This window comes from Balaenoptera borealis (genome assembly GCF_965194805.1).
Source record: "Balaenoptera borealis genome assembly, chromosome: 4".
NCBI lineage: Eukaryota > Metazoa > Chordata > Mammalia > Artiodactyla > Balaenopteridae > Balaenoptera > Balaenoptera borealis.
The window spans coordinates 74,387,836-74,408,395 of NC_138861.1; the positions used below are offsets into that span (position 1 = coordinate 74,387,836).

A 20,560-nucleotide genomic window follows, 5' to 3' on the forward strand; every position below is an offset into this window, starting at 1 on the left:
AAGTCTTAGTTTTCTGCCCTTTTAGGTGGAACAGAATGTCTAGAGTGGGCTGGAGTTGGGTATTTCCCCCAGGTCAGTTAGGCTCTGGTGATAACCCAGCAGGCTAGGCTCTGGTTAACTAGTTTCCCCTGAGGGCAGGCCTTGTTAAGAAGGACAGAGTGCTCTGGCATATTTCAAAAAATTTTTTTCCCCTCCCTTGGAAGCACCAGGGGATTTCTCTCCAATATTTATTATGGGAATCTGGTCAAGGTCCTGGAGGTAAATCTCAAATAATTGGGGGCCCCTCCAATGACTGGGTTCCCCTAGAGTTTTTTAACTTTCAGATTACTCCACTTTGAGCAACCAGCAATTCATCAGTCACCGTTCCGTTTGTTCTACCCTGGGGTCCCCATGGGGAGTTTCCCACTATAAGTCTCTGCTCTGGTAAATTGTTAATCTCTGTATTCTCCTGTTGCTCCCTCCAATGCTGATATTTTAGTCTGTTCAGCTTTTTAACTTGTTAGAATGGAGTGGTGGCTTCCAAGCTTCTTACATGCTTGACTCAAAACTGGAAGTCCTTTTTTTCTTAAAAAAAAAAGATCAAGACAGGACACTAAGTTTCGAAGTTGGATTTATATCATGTCTGTAGGTAAATAGAGTTATCACTCTTACAAAATATTTCTAGTAAAGAAAGCTTATCTATATAAAAAAGCTAAATATCAAGAATTTAAAAAACAAATACCTACGGTGTTCTTCTTTTAGTGCAATAGTTTCTTAAAAAGAAGCCTTTCTGGGGCTTCCCTGGTGGTGCCATGGTTAAGAATCTGCCTGCCAATGCAGGGGACACAGGTTCGAGGCCTGGTCCGGGAAGATCCCACATGCCATGGAGCAACTAAGCCTGTGCACCACAACTACTGAGCCTGTGCTCTAGAGCCCGAGAGCCACAACTACTGAAGCCCACACGCCTAGAGCCCATGCTCCGCAACAAGAGAAGCCACTGCAGTGAGAAGCCCGTGCACCGCAATGAAGAGTAGCCCCCGCTCGCCGCAATTAGAGAAAGCCCACATGCAGCAATGAAGACCCAATGCAGCCAAAAATAAATAAATAAATAAAATAAATTAAAACAAAAAAAAAGAAGCCTTTCCTAAATCTTTCTGAATGCTGTTAATTTATATTTCTATGTGGGTTTGATAGTGCTTACCTTTCTTATTGCCCTATCCTGATATTTCTTTCCCTACAGTGTTAAACGGATCCACTTATAGGAAAGACACCTGGATTTTTACTTGAAAAGAGAAAAGTTATTAAAATATTTTAATGTAAATCTCATTTCATTGAGAAACTACAAATGGAATGAATGCTTGCTACTGTTCACTTTAATTTGGTTGATTAAAAATCCAAATCCCAGGAATTCCCTGGTGGCGCAGTGGTTAAGAATCCACCTGCCAATGCAGGGGGCATGGGTTCAAGCCCTGGTCTGGGTAGATCCCACATGCCAGGGAGCAACGAAGCCCATGCACCACAACTACTGAGCCTGCGCTCTAGAGCCTGCAAGCCACAACTACTGAGCCAATGTGCCACAACTACTGAAGTCCATGCACCTAGAGCCCATGCTCCGCAACAAGAGAAGCCACCGCAATGAGAAGCCCATGCACCACAACGGAAAGTAGCCCCCGCTCACCGCAACTAGAGAAAGCCCGCATGCAGCAACAAAGACCCAACGCAGCCAAAAATAAATAAAAATTAAAAAAAAAATCCAAATCCCTCCAAATACATTGTTTTACCAATATTTTTAAAGTTCAAGATATAAATAGAGATCCTCTTAATCAATTAACATTATCTTATATATGTGTATATGCCGTGCATTGAGAAAATAGGAAATGCCTTATTTTTTATTGGGAAGTGGAAACTTTTGGCTTCCAGCCTGCCACTAAACATTGCCTGGTGACATTCAAATCATGAGCCTCACAGTGGGCCTAGGCCTGATCACTGCATGTCTGCAGCCAGCTGTGCAATCAGGTCTCTGGCATCTTGCATGATGGAGGGTATCTCTGAGCCATTCTCAGTCACCTGGGTTCCGAACAGGAACATCTTCCTGTCATTTCCCACCTCAGATAACGCCAAAGCTCCATGGATATCTGTAATGTGATAGGCTGCTTCAAGATCCTTCACCAAGAATGAAAAAAGAATTGAGAAAAAGTTGGTTATTTTGCAATCTTTTTGGATAGATACATTTTTTACTCTCATTTATTGCTCTCAATGACCCCACCTCCATTCTAATATGGAGGATACTGTAATCCCATTACTATGATCTTAATGACTGTTTGAATATAATGATTTTCATTGGAATTATATCAGCATTTATGAGTTATCATCAAAAAAGTATGTTCTGGAATGAAGTTAAGTCAATATAATACCTTAATCAATTTCCTAAACAGTACAGTCAATCTGCTGCTAATTTTGTTTTTCCATTTTTATCTTTATTTTCCTAAGATTATTTTTAATTTGTCTTTAACAATAGAAATTTGATTCATTAATTCATTGGTTTTTGTCCATATCATATTTTATTGATTAAGCATTTGCCAAATGTGAGTTTTCTTTTGCAATCATTATTTCTACTGAACAAAAAATTTTGGATCAAATTTGGGGGGATGGAGGGAGACAGAGAAGGGATAAGGGAGGAAGTGAATTTAGAAAATAAATAGTGCGTAAAGGAGGCTGAGAGGGGAGGGACAGGTGGAGGGAAAGAGGACAAGATGGAGAAGTGGGGAAGGCTTAAAGGACGGAAACCCACTGGGAGAGGCAGAGAGAAGAGAGATTAAAATGAGGAGACAGAAAGCATGTGTTTATGCTGCATGCCAAGGTCAAAACCTCCCTGAGGTCAAAATGCCAAGGTCAAAACACATTTCTTTGCCTCTCACACATCAAGAATTATTTATGCAAATGACCTCTGACATTCCCTCTCCTAAATACATACACAGATTCAGTTACAGTTTTTAAGTCCTTTGCAAAAGTTTAAGTATTTTCACTCCTAAAATTGCATTTGTATTTGGCTTTTTGTTGTTTCATAGGGTTCTCCCATAACTTTAGGGCATCATCTGGAAATAGTCCAATATTGTGTCATTTTTTTCTTGTACCAATATGAACCTATCAAATTCCATAACTGGGAGCCTGTGAGACTTTTCCTGATGTGGTATGATTACCTTTCTGGTCCTCCCAATATATTGCCTGTCTGAAACCTGAATTCACTTATTCCTAGAGCCTGCAGTGAATTTTGCAACTGTGTTAATGAATCTAGTAACATGTGGACAATGTTTCAAGTTAAAAAAAAAAAGTCACTGATGGAATTGGAGAGGAAGAAAATAGGAGAAGGAGGGTGTTGCGTGGGAGGAGGGGCTCCTTGTAATGATAAAAGCACATCAGGGATAAATATCAGGTGCATTCCACACTTACATAACTGAGCCTTAATAGAGATCATCACTCGAAGAGTAAAGACAGTAAGATGACGTTTTAAAAATACTTATGTAATAACTTGAACCAATGAGTCATACAAAAGAATAAATTACTTTGGCCAAGGAGTATCAACCAAGATGCATTAAACTTAAACTAGAATATCCAAACCTTTTATTATTAAACCCCAGAAAAAGTTATAAATTTGACACCAAATGGCTCTGTTTATTCAATTTGATGAAGAGATATAAACCACAAAGGAGAGTATTGCTAAATTTGACTATTAAAAATGAAAACCTGGGACTTCCCTGGTGGCACAGTGGTTAAGAATCCACCTGCCAATGCAGGGGACACAGGTTCGAGCCCTGGTCCGGGAAGATCCCACATGCCACGGAACAACTAAGCCCATGTGCCACAACTACTGAGCCTGCGCTCTAGAGCCCGTGAGTCACAACTACTGAGCCCGCATGCCACAACTACTGAAGCCTGCATGCCTAGGGCCCATGCTTCACAACAGGAGAAGCCACCACAACGAGAAGCCCGAGCACCGCAACGAAGAGTAGCCCCCACTCACCACAACTAGAGAAAGCCTGGGCGCAGCAATGAAGACACAGCCCAACACAGCCAAAAATAAAAATAAATAAATAAATTTATTTAAAAAAATGAAAACCTATGTATTAAAAAGAGAACCATAAACAAAGTAAAATGATAAGCTAATAGATTGCTGGAGAAGATATGTGTAATGCATGTAACAGACAAAAGTTTTTCCAAAGGACATGAAAGACTCCTCGAACTCAAAGGAGAAAAGATAAACACTGTAACAGGAATTTGGGGAAAGATATTAAAAGATAATTCACAAATGTGGAAATTCATTTCAAAGAATGAAACTAATTTGAAACTAATAACCAGTGAACATCTGAAAAAATGTTCAAGCTCACTAGTAATTAAGGAAGTGCAAATTAGAATAATAAGATAAAATTTCATCCCCATGAGACTGGCAAAAATGAAAGTTTGACAAACCAAGTACTGACAAGGATGTGGAGCTATAAAAACTGTCACGTACTGCTGGTAGGAAAAATAAACTGGTTCAATATCTTTGGAAAGCAACTTGGTAATATCTAGCAAAATCGAATATGGACAAATCGAAAACCCAGCAATTCCTCATGCACTAGAGAAATATTGGTACACATCAATGAGGCGACACATACATGAAGATTCACTGTAGAACTGATTTTAACAATAAAACATTGGAAATGAACCAAATATCCAACAAGAAAATGGTAAAGCCATGGTATATTCATGCAATGGAATACTATACAGCTCACTTAAATGTACCAGGATCCTCTAAACCTTTACAGTTTGTGGTACTTAAGATGCTCATTTAAAAAAAAAATCTCCAGCTTTTCTTTTAGAAATAATCTTCTGGACTAGCATCTATGCTGGACTTTAATACAGGCTCCTACTTTTAGATCGTCATTTGTAATTATTTAGTTTACTTCCATAAATATTCACCCATAGAAGTAGTGGAAGAAATGGCAGGAACTGAGCTCTCTTATGACTGGCAACCCTAGCAATTAAGAGAGGGGTTTTAGCATTACAGGCATACCTCAGAGATATTTCAAATTTGGTTCCAGACTACTGCAATAAAGTGAATACTGCAATAAAGCTAGTCACATGAATTTTTTTCTCTCTCAGTGCATATAAAAGTTATGTTTACACTACTGTAGTCTATTAAGTGTGCAATAGCATTGTCTAAAAAAAGTACATACCTTAATTTAAAAATACCTTACTGCTAAAAAATGCTAACCATCATCTGAGCCTGCAGCAAGTTGTAATCTTTTTGCAACAGTAACATCAAAGATCACTGATCACAGTTCATCACAACAAATATAATAATAATTTAAAAAGTTTGAAATATTGCAAGAATTACCAAAATGCTACACAGAGACATGAAGTGAGAAATGCTTTTGGGAAAATGGTACCTATAGACTTGCTCGATGCAGGGTTGCCACAAACCTTTGATTTGTAAAAAACACAATATCTGCAAAGTGCAATAAAATGAGGTATGCCTGTACAATGCTATAGATGTCTAATACCGTTTTTAACTTTCTTTATTGTAGTAAAATACACATAAAGAAATTTGCCATATTAACCAATTTTAAGTGTACAGTTCAGTGTACAGTTAAGTACATTCACATTGTTGTACACCATCCATCTCCAGAACTCTTTTCAACTTGTAAAACTGATACTCTGTACCCATTAAACAATAACTTCCTGTTTCTCCCTCCCCCAGGCCCTGGCAACCACTCTTCTACTTTTTGTTTCTATGAATTTGACTACTCTAGGGACCTTATAAAAGTGTATTCAGGGACTTCACTGGTGGCACGGTGGTTAAGAATCCGCCTGCCAATGCAGGGGACATGGGTTCGAGCCCTGGTCTGGGAAGATCCCACATGCCATGGAACAACTAAGCCCATGTGCCACAACTACTGAGCCTGTGCTCTAGAACCCGCGAGCCACAACTACTGAGCCTGTGTGCCACAACTACTGAATCCCGCATGCCTAGAGCCTGTGGTCCACAACAAGAGAAGCCACCTCAATGAGAAGACCGCACACCGCAATGAAGAGTAGCCCCCACTCGCTGCAACTAAAGAAAGACTGCATGCAGCAACGAAGACCCAACGCAGCCAAAAATAAATAAATAAATAAATAAAATTTTATTAAAAAGTGTAATCATACAGTATTTGTCCTTTTGTGACTGGCTTATTTCACTTAGCATAATGTCTTCAAAGTTCATCTATGTTGTAGCATGTGTCAGAATTTCCTTTTTTAAGGCTGAATAATATCCATTCTATGTATATATCACATTTTGTTTATCCATTCATCTGTGGATGGACACTTGGGTTGCTTCTACCTTTTGGCTACTGTGAATAATTCTGCTATGAACATGGCTGTGCAAATATCTGTTTGAGTTCCTGCTTTCAATTCTATTGGTTATATACCCAGAAGTGGAATTGCTGGACTATATGAAAACTCTATTTTTAATTTTTTAAGGAACTGCCATACTGTTTTTCACAGTGGCTGCACCGTTTGACATCCCCACCAACACTGCACAAGGGTTCCAATTTCTTCATGAACGTTTACTATTTTAATGCATGTGTGTGAAATAAATTCAGGTCAGGCTAATTGATCTAAAACTACTTCTTTATACATATTAAACACACAAATATTTTGTAGAAATCAATTCAAAAGTCAATAAATGTTTACTGAATTAAATTCAACAGGTAGATTGGATCAAGATGGTGGAGTAGAAGGACGTGTGCTCACTCCTTCTTGCAAGAGCACCGGAATCACAACTAACTGCTGAACAGTCATGGACAGGAAGACACTGGAACTCACCAAAAAAGATACCCCACATCCAAAGACAAAGGAGAAGCTGCAATGAGATGGTAGGAGGGGCGCAATCACAATAAAATCAAATCCCATAACCGCTGGGTGGGTGACTCACAAACTAGAGAACACTTATACCACAGAAGTCCACCCACTGGAGTGAAGGTTCTGAGCCCCACGTCAGGCTTCCCAACCTGGGGGTCTGGCAACAGCAGCAGGAATTCCTAGAGAATCAGACTTTGAAGGCTAGTGGGATTTGATTGCAGGACTTTGACAGGACTGGGGGGAAACAGAGACTCCACTCTTGGAGGGCACACTCAAAGTAGTGTGCACATCAGGACCCACAGGAAGGAGCAGTGACCCCATAGGAGACTGAACCAGACCTACCTGCTAGTGTTGGAGGGTCTGTGGCAGAAGCGGGGGGTGGCTGTGGCTCACCACGGGGACAAGGACACTGGTAGCAGAAGTTCTGGGAAGTACTCCTTGGTGTGAGTCCTCCCAGAGTCCGCCATTAGCCCCACCAAAGAGCTGGTAGGCTCCAGTGCTGGGTTGCCTCAGGCCAAAGAACCAACAGGGAGGGAACCCAGCCCCACCCATCAGCAGACAAGTGGATTAAAGTTTTACTGAGCTCTGCCCACCAGAGCAACACCCAACTCTACCCACCACCAGTCCCTCCCATCAGGAAGCTTGCACAAACCTCTTAGATAGCCTCATCCATCAGAGGACAGACAGCAGAAGCAAGAATAACGACAATTCTGCAGCCTGTGGAATGAAACCACATTCACAGAAAGATAGACAAAATGAAAAGGCAAAGGACTATGTCCCAGATGAAGGAACAAGATAAAACCCCAGAAAAACAACTAAAGGAAGTGGAGATAGGCAACCTTCCAGAAAAAGAATTGAGAATAATGATAGTGAAGATGATCCAGGACCTTGGAAAAACAATGGAGGCAAGGATCAAGAAGATGCAAGAAATGTTTAACAAAGACCTAGAAGAATTAAAGAACAAACACCTAGAAGAATTAAAGAACAAACAAACAGAGATGAACAATACAATAACTGAAATGAAAAATACACTAGAAGGAATCAATAGCACATAACTAAAGCAGAAGAATGGATAAGTGACCTGGAAGACAGAATGGTGGAATTCACTGCTGTGGAACAGAACAAAGAAAAAAGAATGAAAAGAAATGAAGACAGCCTAAGAGACCTCTGGAACAATATTAAATGCAACAACATTCGCATTATAGGGGTCCCAGAAGGAGAAGAGAGAGAGAAAGGACCCGAGAAAATATTTGAAGAGATTATAGTCAAAAACTTCCCTAACACAGGAAAGGAAATAGCTACCCAAGTCCAGGAAGTGCAGAGAGTCCCATGCAGGAAAAACCCAAGGAGAAACACGCCAAGACACATAGTAATCAAACTGGCAAAAATTAAAGACAAAGAAAAATTATTGAAAGCAACAAGGGAAAAACGACAAAGAACATACAAGGGAACTCCCATAACGTTAACAGCTGATTTCTCAGAAGAAACTTTACAAGCCAGAAGGGAGTGGCATGGCATATTTAAAGTGATGAAAGGGAAGAACCTACAACCACGATTACTATACCCAGCAAGGATCTCATTCAGATTCGATGGAGAAACAAAAGCTTTACAGACAAGCAAAAGCTAAGAGAATTCATCACCACCAAACCAGCTCTACAGCAAATGCTAAAGGAACTTCTCTAGGCAGGAAACAAAAGAGGAGAAAAGGACCTACAAAAACAAACCCATAACAATAAAGAAAATGGTAATAGGAACATACATATCGATAATTACCTTAAACGTGAATGGATTAAATGCTCCAACCAATAGACACAGGCTCACTGAATGGATACAAAAACAAGACCCATATACATTGTCTACAAGAGACCCACTTCAGACCTAGGGACACATACAGACTGAAAGTGAGGGGATGGAAAAAGATTTTCCATGCAAATGGAAATCAAAAGAAAGTTGAAGTAGCAATACTCATATCAGATAAAATAGACTTTAAAATAAAGAATGTTACAAGAGACAAGGAAGGACACTGCATAATGATCAAGGGATCAACCCAAGAAGAAGATATAACAATTATAAATATATATGCACCCAACATAGGAGCACCTCAATACATAAGGCAACTGCTAACAGCCATAAAAGAGGAAATCGACAGTAACACAATAATAGTGGCAGACATTAACACCTCACTTACACCAACGGACAGATCATCCAGACAGAAAATTAATAAGGAAACACAAGCTTTAAATGAAACAATAGACCAGATAGATTTAATTGATATTTATAGGACATTCCATCCAAAAACAGCAGATTACACTTTCTTCTCAAGTGCGCACGGAACATTCTCCAGGATAGATCACATCTTGGGTCACAAATCAAGCCTCGGTAAATTTAAGAAAACTGAAATCATATCAAGCATCTTTTCTGACCACAAAGGTAAGAGATTAGAAATCAATTACAGGGAAAAAAACGTAAAAAACACAAACACATGGAGGCATACAATACATTACTAAATAACCAAGAGATCACTGAAGAAATCAAAAGAGGAAACCAAAAAAACCTAGAGACAAATGACAGTGAAAACACGACGATCCAAAACCTACGGAATGCAGCAAAAGCAGTCCTAAGAGGGAAGTTTATAGCTATACAATCCTACCTCAAGAAACAAGAAAAATCTCAGATAAACAATCTAACCTTACACCTAAAGAAACTAGAGAAAGAAGAACAAACAAAACCCAAAGTTAGCAGAAGGAAAGAAATCATAAAGATCAGAGCAGAAATAAATGAAATAGAAACAAAGAAAACAATAGCAAAGATCAAGAAAACCAAAAGCTGGTTCTTTGAGAAGATAAACAAAATTGATAAACCTTTAGCTAGACTCATCAAGAAAAAGAGGGAGAGGACTCAAATCAATAAAATTAGAAATGAAAAAGAAGTTACAATGGACACTGCAGAAATACAAAGCATCATAAGAGACTACTACAAGCAACTCTATGCCAATAAAATGGATAACCTGGAAGAAATGGACAAATTCTTAGAAAGGTATAACCTTCCAAGACTGAACCAGGAAGAAATAGAAAATATGAACAGACCAATCACAAGTAATGAAATTGAAACTGTGATTAAAAATCTTCCAACTGGGCTTCCCCGGTGGCGCAGTGGTTGAGAATCTGCCTGCTAATGCAGGGAACACGGGTTCGAGCCCTGGTCTGGGAAGATCCCACATGCCGCAGTACAACTAGGCCCGTGAGCCACAACTACTGAGCCTGCGCGTCTGGAGCCTGTGCTCCGCAACGAAAGGCCACGATAGTGAGGCCTGCGCACCGCGATGAAGAGTGGCCCCCACTTGCCGCAGCTAGAGGAAGCCCTCGCACAGAAACGAAGACCCAACACAGCCAAAAATAAATAAATAATAATTAAAAAAAAAAGAAAAAAAACTTTAAAAAAAAAAAAAAAATCTTCCAACAAACAAAAGTCCAGGACCAGATGGCTTCACAGGTGAATTCTATCAAACTAACACCCATCCTTCTCAAACTCTTCCAAAAACTGCAGAGGAAGGAACACTCCCAAACTCATTCTATGAGGCCACCATAAGCCTGATACCAAAACCAGACAGAGATACTACAAGAAAAGAAAATTACAGACCAATATCACTGATGCAAAAAACAGAATATGGATGCAAAAATCCTCAACAAAATACTAGCAGACAGAATCCAACAACACATTAAAAGGATCATACACCATGATCAAGTGGGATTTATCCCAGGGATGCAAGGATTCTTCAATATACGCAAATCAATCAATGTGATACACCATATTAACGAACTGAAGAATAAAAACCATATGATCGGGCTTCCCTGGTGGCGCAGTGGATAGGACTCCGTGCTCCCAGTGCAGGGGGCCTGAGTTCGATCCCTGGTCAGGGAACAAGAGCCCACATGCATGCCGCAACTGAGAGGTTGCATGCCGCAACTAAGGGGCCGGTGAGCCACAGCTAAGGAGCCTGCCTGCCGCAACTAAAACCCAGTGCAACCAAATAAATAAATAAATAAGTATAAAAAAAAAAAAAAAGAGAATGGGAATGATTTAAAAAAAAAAAAACCCATATGATCATCCCAATAGATGCAGAAAAGGCTTTTGACAAAATTCAACACCCATTTATTTTTTTTTTTTGACTTTTTCAAGGTCTTCCAGTGTTTGCCTGCATTTTTTTTTCCACACACACACACTGTGTTTTATTTTTACAAGAGATAAATAGACTGACACCAAGCATTGTACATGGATGACCACAACCAAAGCAACAATGATTGCAATTACCAAACATGAAACACACTCATACTATGTCATAATATTGATATTCAGTCCAGTAATCCTCCACTCAGCACCCATTTATGATTAAAAATTCTCCAGAAAGTGGGCATAGAGGGAACCTACCTCAACATAATAAAGGCCATATACGACAAACCCACAGCAAACATCATTCTCAGTGGTGAAAAACTGAAAGCATTTCCTGTAAGATCAGGAACAAGACAAGGATGTCCACTCTCACCATTATTATTCAACATAGTTTTGGAAGTCCTAGCCACAGCAGTCAGAGAGGAAAAAGATATACAAGGAATACAAATTGGAAAAGAAGAAGTAAAACTGTCACTGTTTGCAGATGACATGATACTATACATAGAGAATCCTAAAGATGCCACCAGAAAACTACTAGAGCTAATCAATGAATTTGGTAAAGTTGCAGGATACAAAAGTAATGCACAGAAATTTCTTGCATTCCTACACAATAACAATGAAAGATCAGAAAGAGAAATTAAGGAAATAATCCCATTCACCATTGCAACAAAAAGAACAGAATACCTAGGAATAAACCTGCCTAAGGAGACAAAAGACCTGTACGCAGAACACTATAAGACACTGATGAAAGAAATCAAAGATGACACAAACAGATGGAGAGATATACCATGTTCTTGGATTGGAAGAAACAATATTGTGAAAATGACTATAGTACACAAAGCAATCTACAGATTCAATGCAATCCCTATCAAATTACCAGTGGCATTTTTTTACAGAACTATAACAAAAAATCTTAAAATCTGTATGGAGACACAAAAGATCCCGAATAGCCAAAGCAGTCTTGAGGGAAAAAAACAGAGCTGGAGGAATCAGACTCCCTGACTTCAGACTATACTACAAAGCTACAGTAATCAAGATAATATGGTACTGGCACAAAAACAGAAATATAGATCAATGGAACAGGATAGAAAGCCCAGAGATAAACCCATGCACCTATGGTCAACTAATCTATGACAAAGGAGGCAAGGATATACAATGGAGAAAAGACAGTGTCTTCAATAAGTGGTACTAGGAATACTGGACAGCTACATGTAAAAGAATGAAATTAGATCACTCCCTAACACCACACACAAAAATAAACTCAAAATGGATTACAGACCTAAATGTAAGACTGGACACTATAAAACTATTAGAGGAAAACATAGGAAGAACACTCTTTGACATAAATCACAGCAAGATCTTTTTTGATCCACCTCCTAGAGTAATGGAAATAAAAATAAAAATAAACAAATGGGACCTAATGAAACTTCAAAGCTTTTGCACAGCAAAGGAAACTATAAACAAAACGAAAAGACAACCCTCAGAATGGGAGAAAATATTTGCAAACGAATCAACGGACAAAGGATTAATCTCCAAAATATATAAACAGCTCAAGCAGCTCAGTATTAAAAAAAAACAACCCAATCCAAAAATGGGCAGAAGACCTAAATAGACATCTCTCCAAAGAAGACATACAGATGGCCAAGAGACACATGAAAAGCTGCTCAACATCACTAATTATTAGAGAAATGCAAATCAAAACTACAATGAGGTATCACCACACCAGTTAGAATGGGCATCATCAGAAAATCTACAAACAACAAATGCTGGAGAGGGTGTGGAGAAATGGGAACCCTCTTGCACTGTTGGTAGGAATGTAAATTGATACAGCCACTATGGAGAACAGTATGGAGGTTCCTTAAAAAACTAAAAATAGAATTACCATATGACCTAGCAATCCCACTACTGGGCATATACCCAGAGAAAACCATAATTCCAAAAGACACATGCACCCCAATGTTCATTGCAGCACTATTTATAATAGCCAGGTCATGGAAGCAACCTAAATATCCCTTGACAGATGAATGGATAAAGAAGATATGGTATATATATATACAATGGGATATTACTCAGCCATAAAAAGGAACGAAATTGGGTCACTTGTAGAGACGTAGATGGACCTAGAGACTGTCATACAGAGTGAAGTAAGTCAGAAGGAGAAAAACAAATATCATATATTAATGCATATATGTGGAACCTAGAAAAATGGTACAGATGAACCGGTTTGCAGGGCAGAAATAGAGACACAGGTGTAGAGAACAAACATGTGGACACCAAGGCGGGAAAGTTGGGTGGTGGTGGTGGGATGAATTGGGAGATCGGGATTGACATATATACACTAATATGTATAAAACAGATAACTAATAAGAACCTGCTCTGTAAAAAATAAATAAATAGAATTAAATTAAAAAAAAATAAATTCAACAGGTATTTGTTGAATTCGTACTATGTACAAGGCATTATGCTAAGTTTTACAAGGGACACAAAGGTGAATGATAGTCTCTGTTCTCAAGGAATTTACTGCTGCCCCTTGGTATCTGAGGGGGATTGGTTGCAAGACCCCAGAAGACACCAAAATCTGAGGATGCTCAAGCCCCTTACATAAAATGGCATAGTATTTGCAAATAACTTATGCACATCCTCCCATATACTTTAAATCATCTCTAGATTACTTATAATACCTAATACAATGTAAATGCTATGTAAATAGTTGCCTGTGTGTGGCAAATACAAGTTTTACTTTCTGGAACTTTCCAGAATCTTTTTTTTCCTGATCCACAGGTGGTTGAATCCACAGATATGGAGGGCTGACTGTATAATCCAATAGATCTAATAGTATAAATTGAACTGAACATACAACATATTATTGAATACCTTGCTATTAAAAGTAGACATTTCTACTTCTTGTATTAATAATAAAACTATTGAGTACAATTTTTATTTGCACAAATTTTTACCTGTTTGTTTGCAAACACAACCAGAGGAAGGATTGGATTTGTCCCAATTAGTTGATGAAGGTGCTTTTTGGCTTCAGGTAATCTGTTGTGATCTGCTGAATCCACCACAAAGATTAGCAGCAATCCCTTGGACAGGTACATTTCCCAACAAGAACGGAAAGGTTCACTGCCACCAACTACAAAGAACAGTAGAGAAGGAAGACACACACACAAACCTCAGAAGAGTCCACTGAGGGGGGCAGGAAAGACACATCTTGATAATTTCTGGACACTGGATACGTATTCTGATAAAAGACCTCTGTGAGACTCTACCCAATTCTTCGAACAACTTGAGCGATGTTACTGGGGAAATGTTTGGTGGGAATATTTACCCTCCACAAGCGGGTCACTCATTCTGGAACACAAAGGACCAGCATAAAGATCTTAAATTTTTACTACAGTGGATGCCTCCTGATCTGTTATACACAGCAGCCACGACGGCCAATGCCTGTCTGTCAGGTATAGCTCAGCGAATGGGAGTAGGATACTAAAATAATTCAGGGTGGTGGGTTAAAACACATATTTCTCTAAAATAAGTTTTAAATGGACTGATTTAAATGTCATAGGCTAGCCTCACTTGCACAACTTTTTTCCTTTGTCAAAATCCCAGAACTAATTTCCTCTCTTAATCTTGCACTATGATCCTGTGGGCATTCAGGAATACTTGCCTCAGAAAAAATTCCTTTGGGTTATTTCATTCTGTTGATTCTTCCCAGAAGAAACTTTTTGGAATGATAATAATACATACACAATGAATACAGTTTTTATTTTTCTCCTGGGACAGAATATGACAAACAATGGCCCACAGCATAAATCTGGCTCACTGCCTATTTTTGTACAGCCCACGAACAAAAAATGGATTCTACCTTTTTAAAGGTTTGGGGAAAAAAAGAATACCATTTTGTAACACATGAACATTATATCACATTTGGATTTCAGTACAAATAAAGTTGTATGAGAACACAGGCACGTAGATTTGTGCACATATGTTCTCCGGCTGCTTTCGCAGTACAACTGCAGGGTTGAGTAGCTGCACAGAGCCCGTGCGGCCACAAAGTCTACATTAGCTATTCTCGAGCCCTCTGCAGAAAAAGTGTGCAGACTCCTGTTGTAGGGACTTAACAATACCATTTAAAAAACTAATAGGAAAGGGTGTTGATTTGTCTTTGCTTTGTTTTCTTTTGTATGGAGAGCCAGGCTAGTCATTCTTTGAAGTATTTTGTGTTTTTAATTTTTTTAAAGGATGTGTATAATCCAAGTAATTCATATGGTTTTAACACATGTAGTTTAAAGATGAATGAACATGTCGTTCCCCATGTTTTTGACAACACCATGACATTTCACCTACATAGGGATTGCTATCTTTTAGTTATTAACTTCCAACTTAACAGCAATGTAGTTGAGAATAGTTTGTATGATGCATCCTCTTTGAAAACTTTGTTAAGACTTGCTGTATGGCCCAGTAGGCGGTCACTGTTGGTAATTGTTCTGTGAGTGTTTGAGAAGAACGTGAATTTTAACTTTTGTATGTGGCTAAAATTGTCTAATTGGACAATTTTATATTATTCACTAGATCAAACTTGTTGACTGTGTTCAAATTTTATATATCTCTGCAGATTTTTTTTCTCCTTGATCTTATTAGTAATTGACAAAGATATGTTGAAACCCCTCACTCCAACGGCAGATCTGTCCATCTCTCCCCCTAATTGGAGTTTTCTTTTTTCTTCCTATCTCCCTTTCCTTTTTTCCTTCCCTTTCCTTTCCTTCCCTTTTTTCTTTTCATTTTTTATATTTTGAGACTTTTGTTAGCCATCCATTTCATTAAAAATATTATTTCTTCCACAGCTTCTGGGGAAACTGAAAACTCTAGTCTTAATAATGCTTTTATCATAAAGATTTGCCTGCAGGTTTACCAGTTTCTCTGCCCACCATTTTCTCTTCGCAACTGAATGAAAGCAAAAATTCACAGCATTTTACTTGCAGACTGGAGATGGGGTACAAAAGGGGGTACAGAAAACTCCCAGTTTTCTGGCTTGAGCATATTGATGGGTGAGGAGACATTTACTGACCAGTTGGATTACAAGGGAAAGGAACAGATACGGAGATATAGCAAACATTTTGTCTTGATGATATTAGGCTTGAGAGGCCAATCAGACAGCCAGGTAGAGATGTCAGGCAACATTTGGATATGTTTGGCTGGAGAGATAAATTTGGGAGTCATTAGCATATAGATAGTATTTAATGTCAAGAGGAAAGATGAAATCATCCTAGGAGAGAGTGTAGAGAGGAGACAAGAGGATCTAATGCAACTTTGGGGTACAGCAATATTTTGAGAGGTGGTGATTCCAGAACTGCCAGAGGAGGGGTTTCTGGGTTGCCTTCTGGTTACAAGAGGTTTGGAGTTTACCTCTATTTGCATTTGCAGAGAAGGAAACACACTGTATTTACTTAGATTGCATTTATATTTGGGGTAGTAAGGGAGGAGGGAGGCTGTTATAGGACAGGTGCGGAAGCCTTCCTCTCAACTCCCCTTTATCATCACCACTGCAAAAAGAAAAAAATAAAAGAACAGAAAGTGATCCCCACACTGTACCCAAGCACTAAACTACACATGCATTCTGAAAGTCTAGGAAAATCTGACCCAGTGTTTCATTTCACAAGGACCCAATGTCGATAACATTAAATCTGGCTTAAGGTATAACGATAATGTGGCTACAGGCTATCGGTTTTCCCCAGAACTACTGAGAAAGACAGCTTACTCTCCAGGAACTCCAACTGGCTGTCTTCAGTGCTGATGCACACTGCATTGAAACCTTGGGTTGGTGCCACGCTGTGCTGGACTCTGTTTAAAGCTAGAGAGTGGAGAACACTGGTCTTCCCTGCTCCATCCAGGCCCAGCACTAGGATCTGCTTATTTTTCTCCTGCGAAACAAAAGATAAGTCAATAAAGCTATGCTATCAGGGCCTGGTTTTCCTGGCTCCTGGCAGTGTGCCTGCCAATAATATTGTGGAATTGTAAACCAGAACAAAACTTCGCAAAAAATTTAATAGAACAAACTGTACCAGTCAGTTTGTATTTTATATAATCAGCCATCAGTTATGTGATATTAATTGCATACCTCCTCTCCATCCCCCAACTCCTGGTCAATCTATCAAATAAATACTTTATATATATCAGGATTTATGGGAGGTGCCATATTTTCAGGGTCAATTTTCAGACTTCACTTTGCTTCCTGAGTTCACGTCTATTGGAGACTGCAACAGAATTCAATTTGTTGTATGGGGTCTTGGGGCCTACTTGTTCCATGTATTGACTTTGCCACTGAGCATGTAAGCATCTAAGTTCTCATATTATTAATCTGTCTTGTCTTCCCAGTTGAATCACTAGATTAAAGGCTCTTAGGGCAAGGTTTACCCTCAAAAATGAAAAGGCGAAGATTATAGAAACTGTTAAACCAGTTCCAATCATAATTGAGTATTTAAAAATCTGATGCTAAAACCTGATGAACTAGATGTAAACTTTAGGAAGAAGCATTCTACCAACAAGCAAAACTTTATGACAAGTGATTGAGGGGCAAGAGGGCAGGCTGGTATGAAGACAGAAATAGAAATTTCAGAGTGCTCAGAAAGGTGACTTTTAGGGTACAAACTTTAATGTAAACAGTAATAAATGAGCAACAATCCAGCCAGAGTACTCACAGGAATTCTATTTCTCAAACAGCCTACTAAAGAGATTTCTCATGTATAAAAAACACTAGTAAATGTCTTCAGTGGCATTCGTTTAAAAATAATAATCTTATACATTTCTGTTTGAACACTAAATGTTGACATTAGACTCAGACTGGATTTGTTTAAAAAAAAAAAAAAAAAGTGATCCTAAACAGCACTAAATGTCTATCCCACTTCCCACCTCTTTTTTTTTTTTTTTTTTTTTAAATATATAAGATCTGTGTAAAAGTAAGATGTTTTAAGGTCTGGTCTAATAGGGTCTTGTGTACAGGGCAGCATTTAAGAAACCTGTCTAGTGAATAACAGAATGTTTGTTTTTGGAGTGAATTCTTTTTTTTTTGTTTTTGGTTTTTTTTGGAGTGAATTCTTGATGGCTCTTAAAGCAAAAGGTATTTCCATAGGTGTTTCCTCTCTCCATCCCCACTTCCTCCCCGTTCCCTCTTACCCACACCTAAATGTCATAGTGTCATTCTGAGAGAGTGATGGTAAGGAAGAGGGACTTGATGCATGAAGGGGATGCTTTAAAGCAATGATGCCACCAAGAACTGGCTGCAAGATGTGGATTGTGTCCCCCTCATTATCTCCACCAATGGCTCTACACAGGCTATCCCAACATATTTCATCAGTTCCAAGATGCTGTGTGTTTTTTTGTTTTGTTTTTTCACATTTTAACATCTCTGAAATGAGGACTTTACAATCTATGGTATGTCATATTTTGGTTGGCAGCATTTTTTTTCTTTGTTTGTGGTACCTAAAATAATGGCACCTTAGATCCTATGAAATTTTGTGAATAAAAACAGTTCCCTACTCCCTTTCCAACCATATCGCTGCTCCTAAACCCCTAAAAATTCTGCAGTCACTGATGTTTTACATTTTGCTTATTTTTTAGTCTAAAATACAAGCCTCCTCATGTTTATAATCTCTTAAGAAAAGCAGGGGTTACTGTAAACCAGGAGTTCAGACCCAAAATGTAATTCTCAACACGACTGTTCCTTGCAAAAGTTATTCATTTAACTATATGTGAACCTATGTAGTCTGTGTTTTACCAGAGATCAAATCTCCATTAATAATTCACATTGTTTAGAACCAGAAAGCAGCTCTGAGCTCAGGAACTCCAGGAGCACACAGCCCAGTGAGCTGATCCAAATAATGCCTGTTTTTCCTTCTTCCCCCTCAATTTTTAAATCATGGTAAAATACACAACATAAAGTTCACCATCATAACCATTTTTAAACATACGGTGATATTAAATCCATTCATAATATTGTGCAACCATCACCACTATCCATCTCCAAAACTGTTCACCTTGTAAGACTGAAACTGTACTCACTAATCTCTAACTCCGCACTCCCCCTTCCCCCAGGCCCCACCATTCTATTCTCTATGATTTTGACTACTCTAGGTACATCATATACGTGGAATCATAGGTATTTGTCCTTTTGTGACTGCAATGTCTGGTTTCTGAGACCTCTCAGTTAAACCTTTGTGTCCGTCCCTTCTGGGCGCTGGTGGTCTGAAAACAATGGAAGTAGTAACCTCAGCGCCTACAGAAAATGTCCAGAGGGACCCAAAACACATCCTGCACAAATTCAGGAGCCCTGCACCTTCCCACATGGAACTTAGGAAACAGAAAAGGCTGGGAGAGAGAGTGCATGTGTGGTGAGGGTTTGGGGCTGGTTTCAGTGTCATGGGCGGACTGGGAGCTAGCGCTGGGCATCGGACGGAGATGGGGCTGGAAAGAGGGCTGTTCCCCGCGCTCCCGTGAACCCGACTAAGGCCTCCTCTTCAACACTAGACCTGACGAGACCTGACCTTCCTCAACACTAGACCTAGACCTTGGACGCAGGGTCGGGGTTAGCGGTGAGAGCGGGCAAGGGGCTGGGGAGATGGCGTTCGCAGCTTGGCACACCCGTTCCATCCGCGGGTGTAAAGCCCGCACACGAGACCGGACTCCCACCGGCGCGAGAGCCGGCGCTCCGGCCAGAACGCCGACAACGGCCTTGGGTGAGGGTCTGAGGCACACTTCTCTTACCAGCAGCTCCAGCGGGGGCTTTGCCAACGTGCTGTTGTCCTCCTCTTTCTCTTCTTTTTCCGTAAATTGTTCCTTCCCTTTCTCCGTCTCCCGCCCTTTCCTCTTTTCCTCTTCTTTACTCTTACTTTTCTCGTCCCTCCCCCTCTCCTTTTCTTTTTCCTTAATTTTCTCCTTCTCCACTTCCTTCTTTTTATCTTTCTCCTCCTTTCCTTTTCCCCGAATTTTCTCTTTCTCCGGCTCCTTTCCCTTCTCTCTCTTCACTTTCCCCCTCTCCATCCCCACCACCCTTGTTTCCGTCCCTCCTCCCAGGCGCCCGAGCGCTGGAGCTGCGGTGCGGGGTCCCGGCAGGAGTGGCTCCTGCGGGGGGCGCAGGGAGGAGATGCAGGTCCCCGCGGCGTACAGCGCCCCAGCGGTCACCGCGCTGCCCCGAGGGGCGACGGCTGCAGTCTAGCATCTCGCGCTCGCTCGCAGGGGGCTGCACGCAGCAGACTCGCCGAAGCCTGGGGCGGTAGGCGAATTGGAGAGGGTAAGGCGCGGGTAGCTAGAGGAAGGGTCGAGCCCAGGCGAGGGGGTCAGGGAGGCCCGGCCGCGGGAGCTCGGAAAGACCGGTCAAACAGGAAAAGCGTCCCCAGGTGCCACTTCCTCGGGAGCGCGCGCTACAGCGAGATGCCCTCGGGCTGGGCAGGGTGTCTCAGAAAGGCCTTTCGAGACGCCCAGATCTTAGCCTCTCACCTCTCCCGCCTCCTCCTCGAGCCCTCCCAGCCCTCGTGTC

At 40.2% G+C, this 20,560-nt stretch overlaps 1 protein-coding gene and 1 long non-coding RNA gene across 3 annotated transcripts in view; one reads left to right on the top strand and one right to left on the bottom strand.

Annotated features, from left to right (window-relative positions):
• LOC309627954 overlaps positions 1–20,560 on the top strand; it is a 467,251-nt gene that overhangs the window by 99,035 nt on the left and 347,656 nt on the right. The gene's annotated exons all lie outside the window — the stretch shown is intronic.
• On the bottom strand, positions 1,856–20,518 carry ARL9 (ARF like GTPase 9). 2 transcript variants are annotated; one of them, XM_082390284.1, is made up of 4 exons: positions 19,789–20,518; positions 16,787–16,949; positions 13,989–14,164; positions 1,856–2,142 (listed from the first exon to the last, which is right to left on the bottom strand). In XM_082390284.1, exons 1-4 carry the CDS (start codon positions 20,062–20,064, stop codon positions 1,963–1,965), a joined length of 795 nt encoding a protein of 264 aa, XP_082246410.1. In that variant the 5' UTR covers positions 20,065–20,518; the 3' UTR covers positions 1,856–1,962. The 2 variants fall into 2 exon arrangements, with proteins under 2 accessions (XP_082246410.1, XP_082246411.1); XM_082390285.1 differs by lacking the exon at positions 13,989–14,164 and having other exon boundaries at positions 19,789–19,913.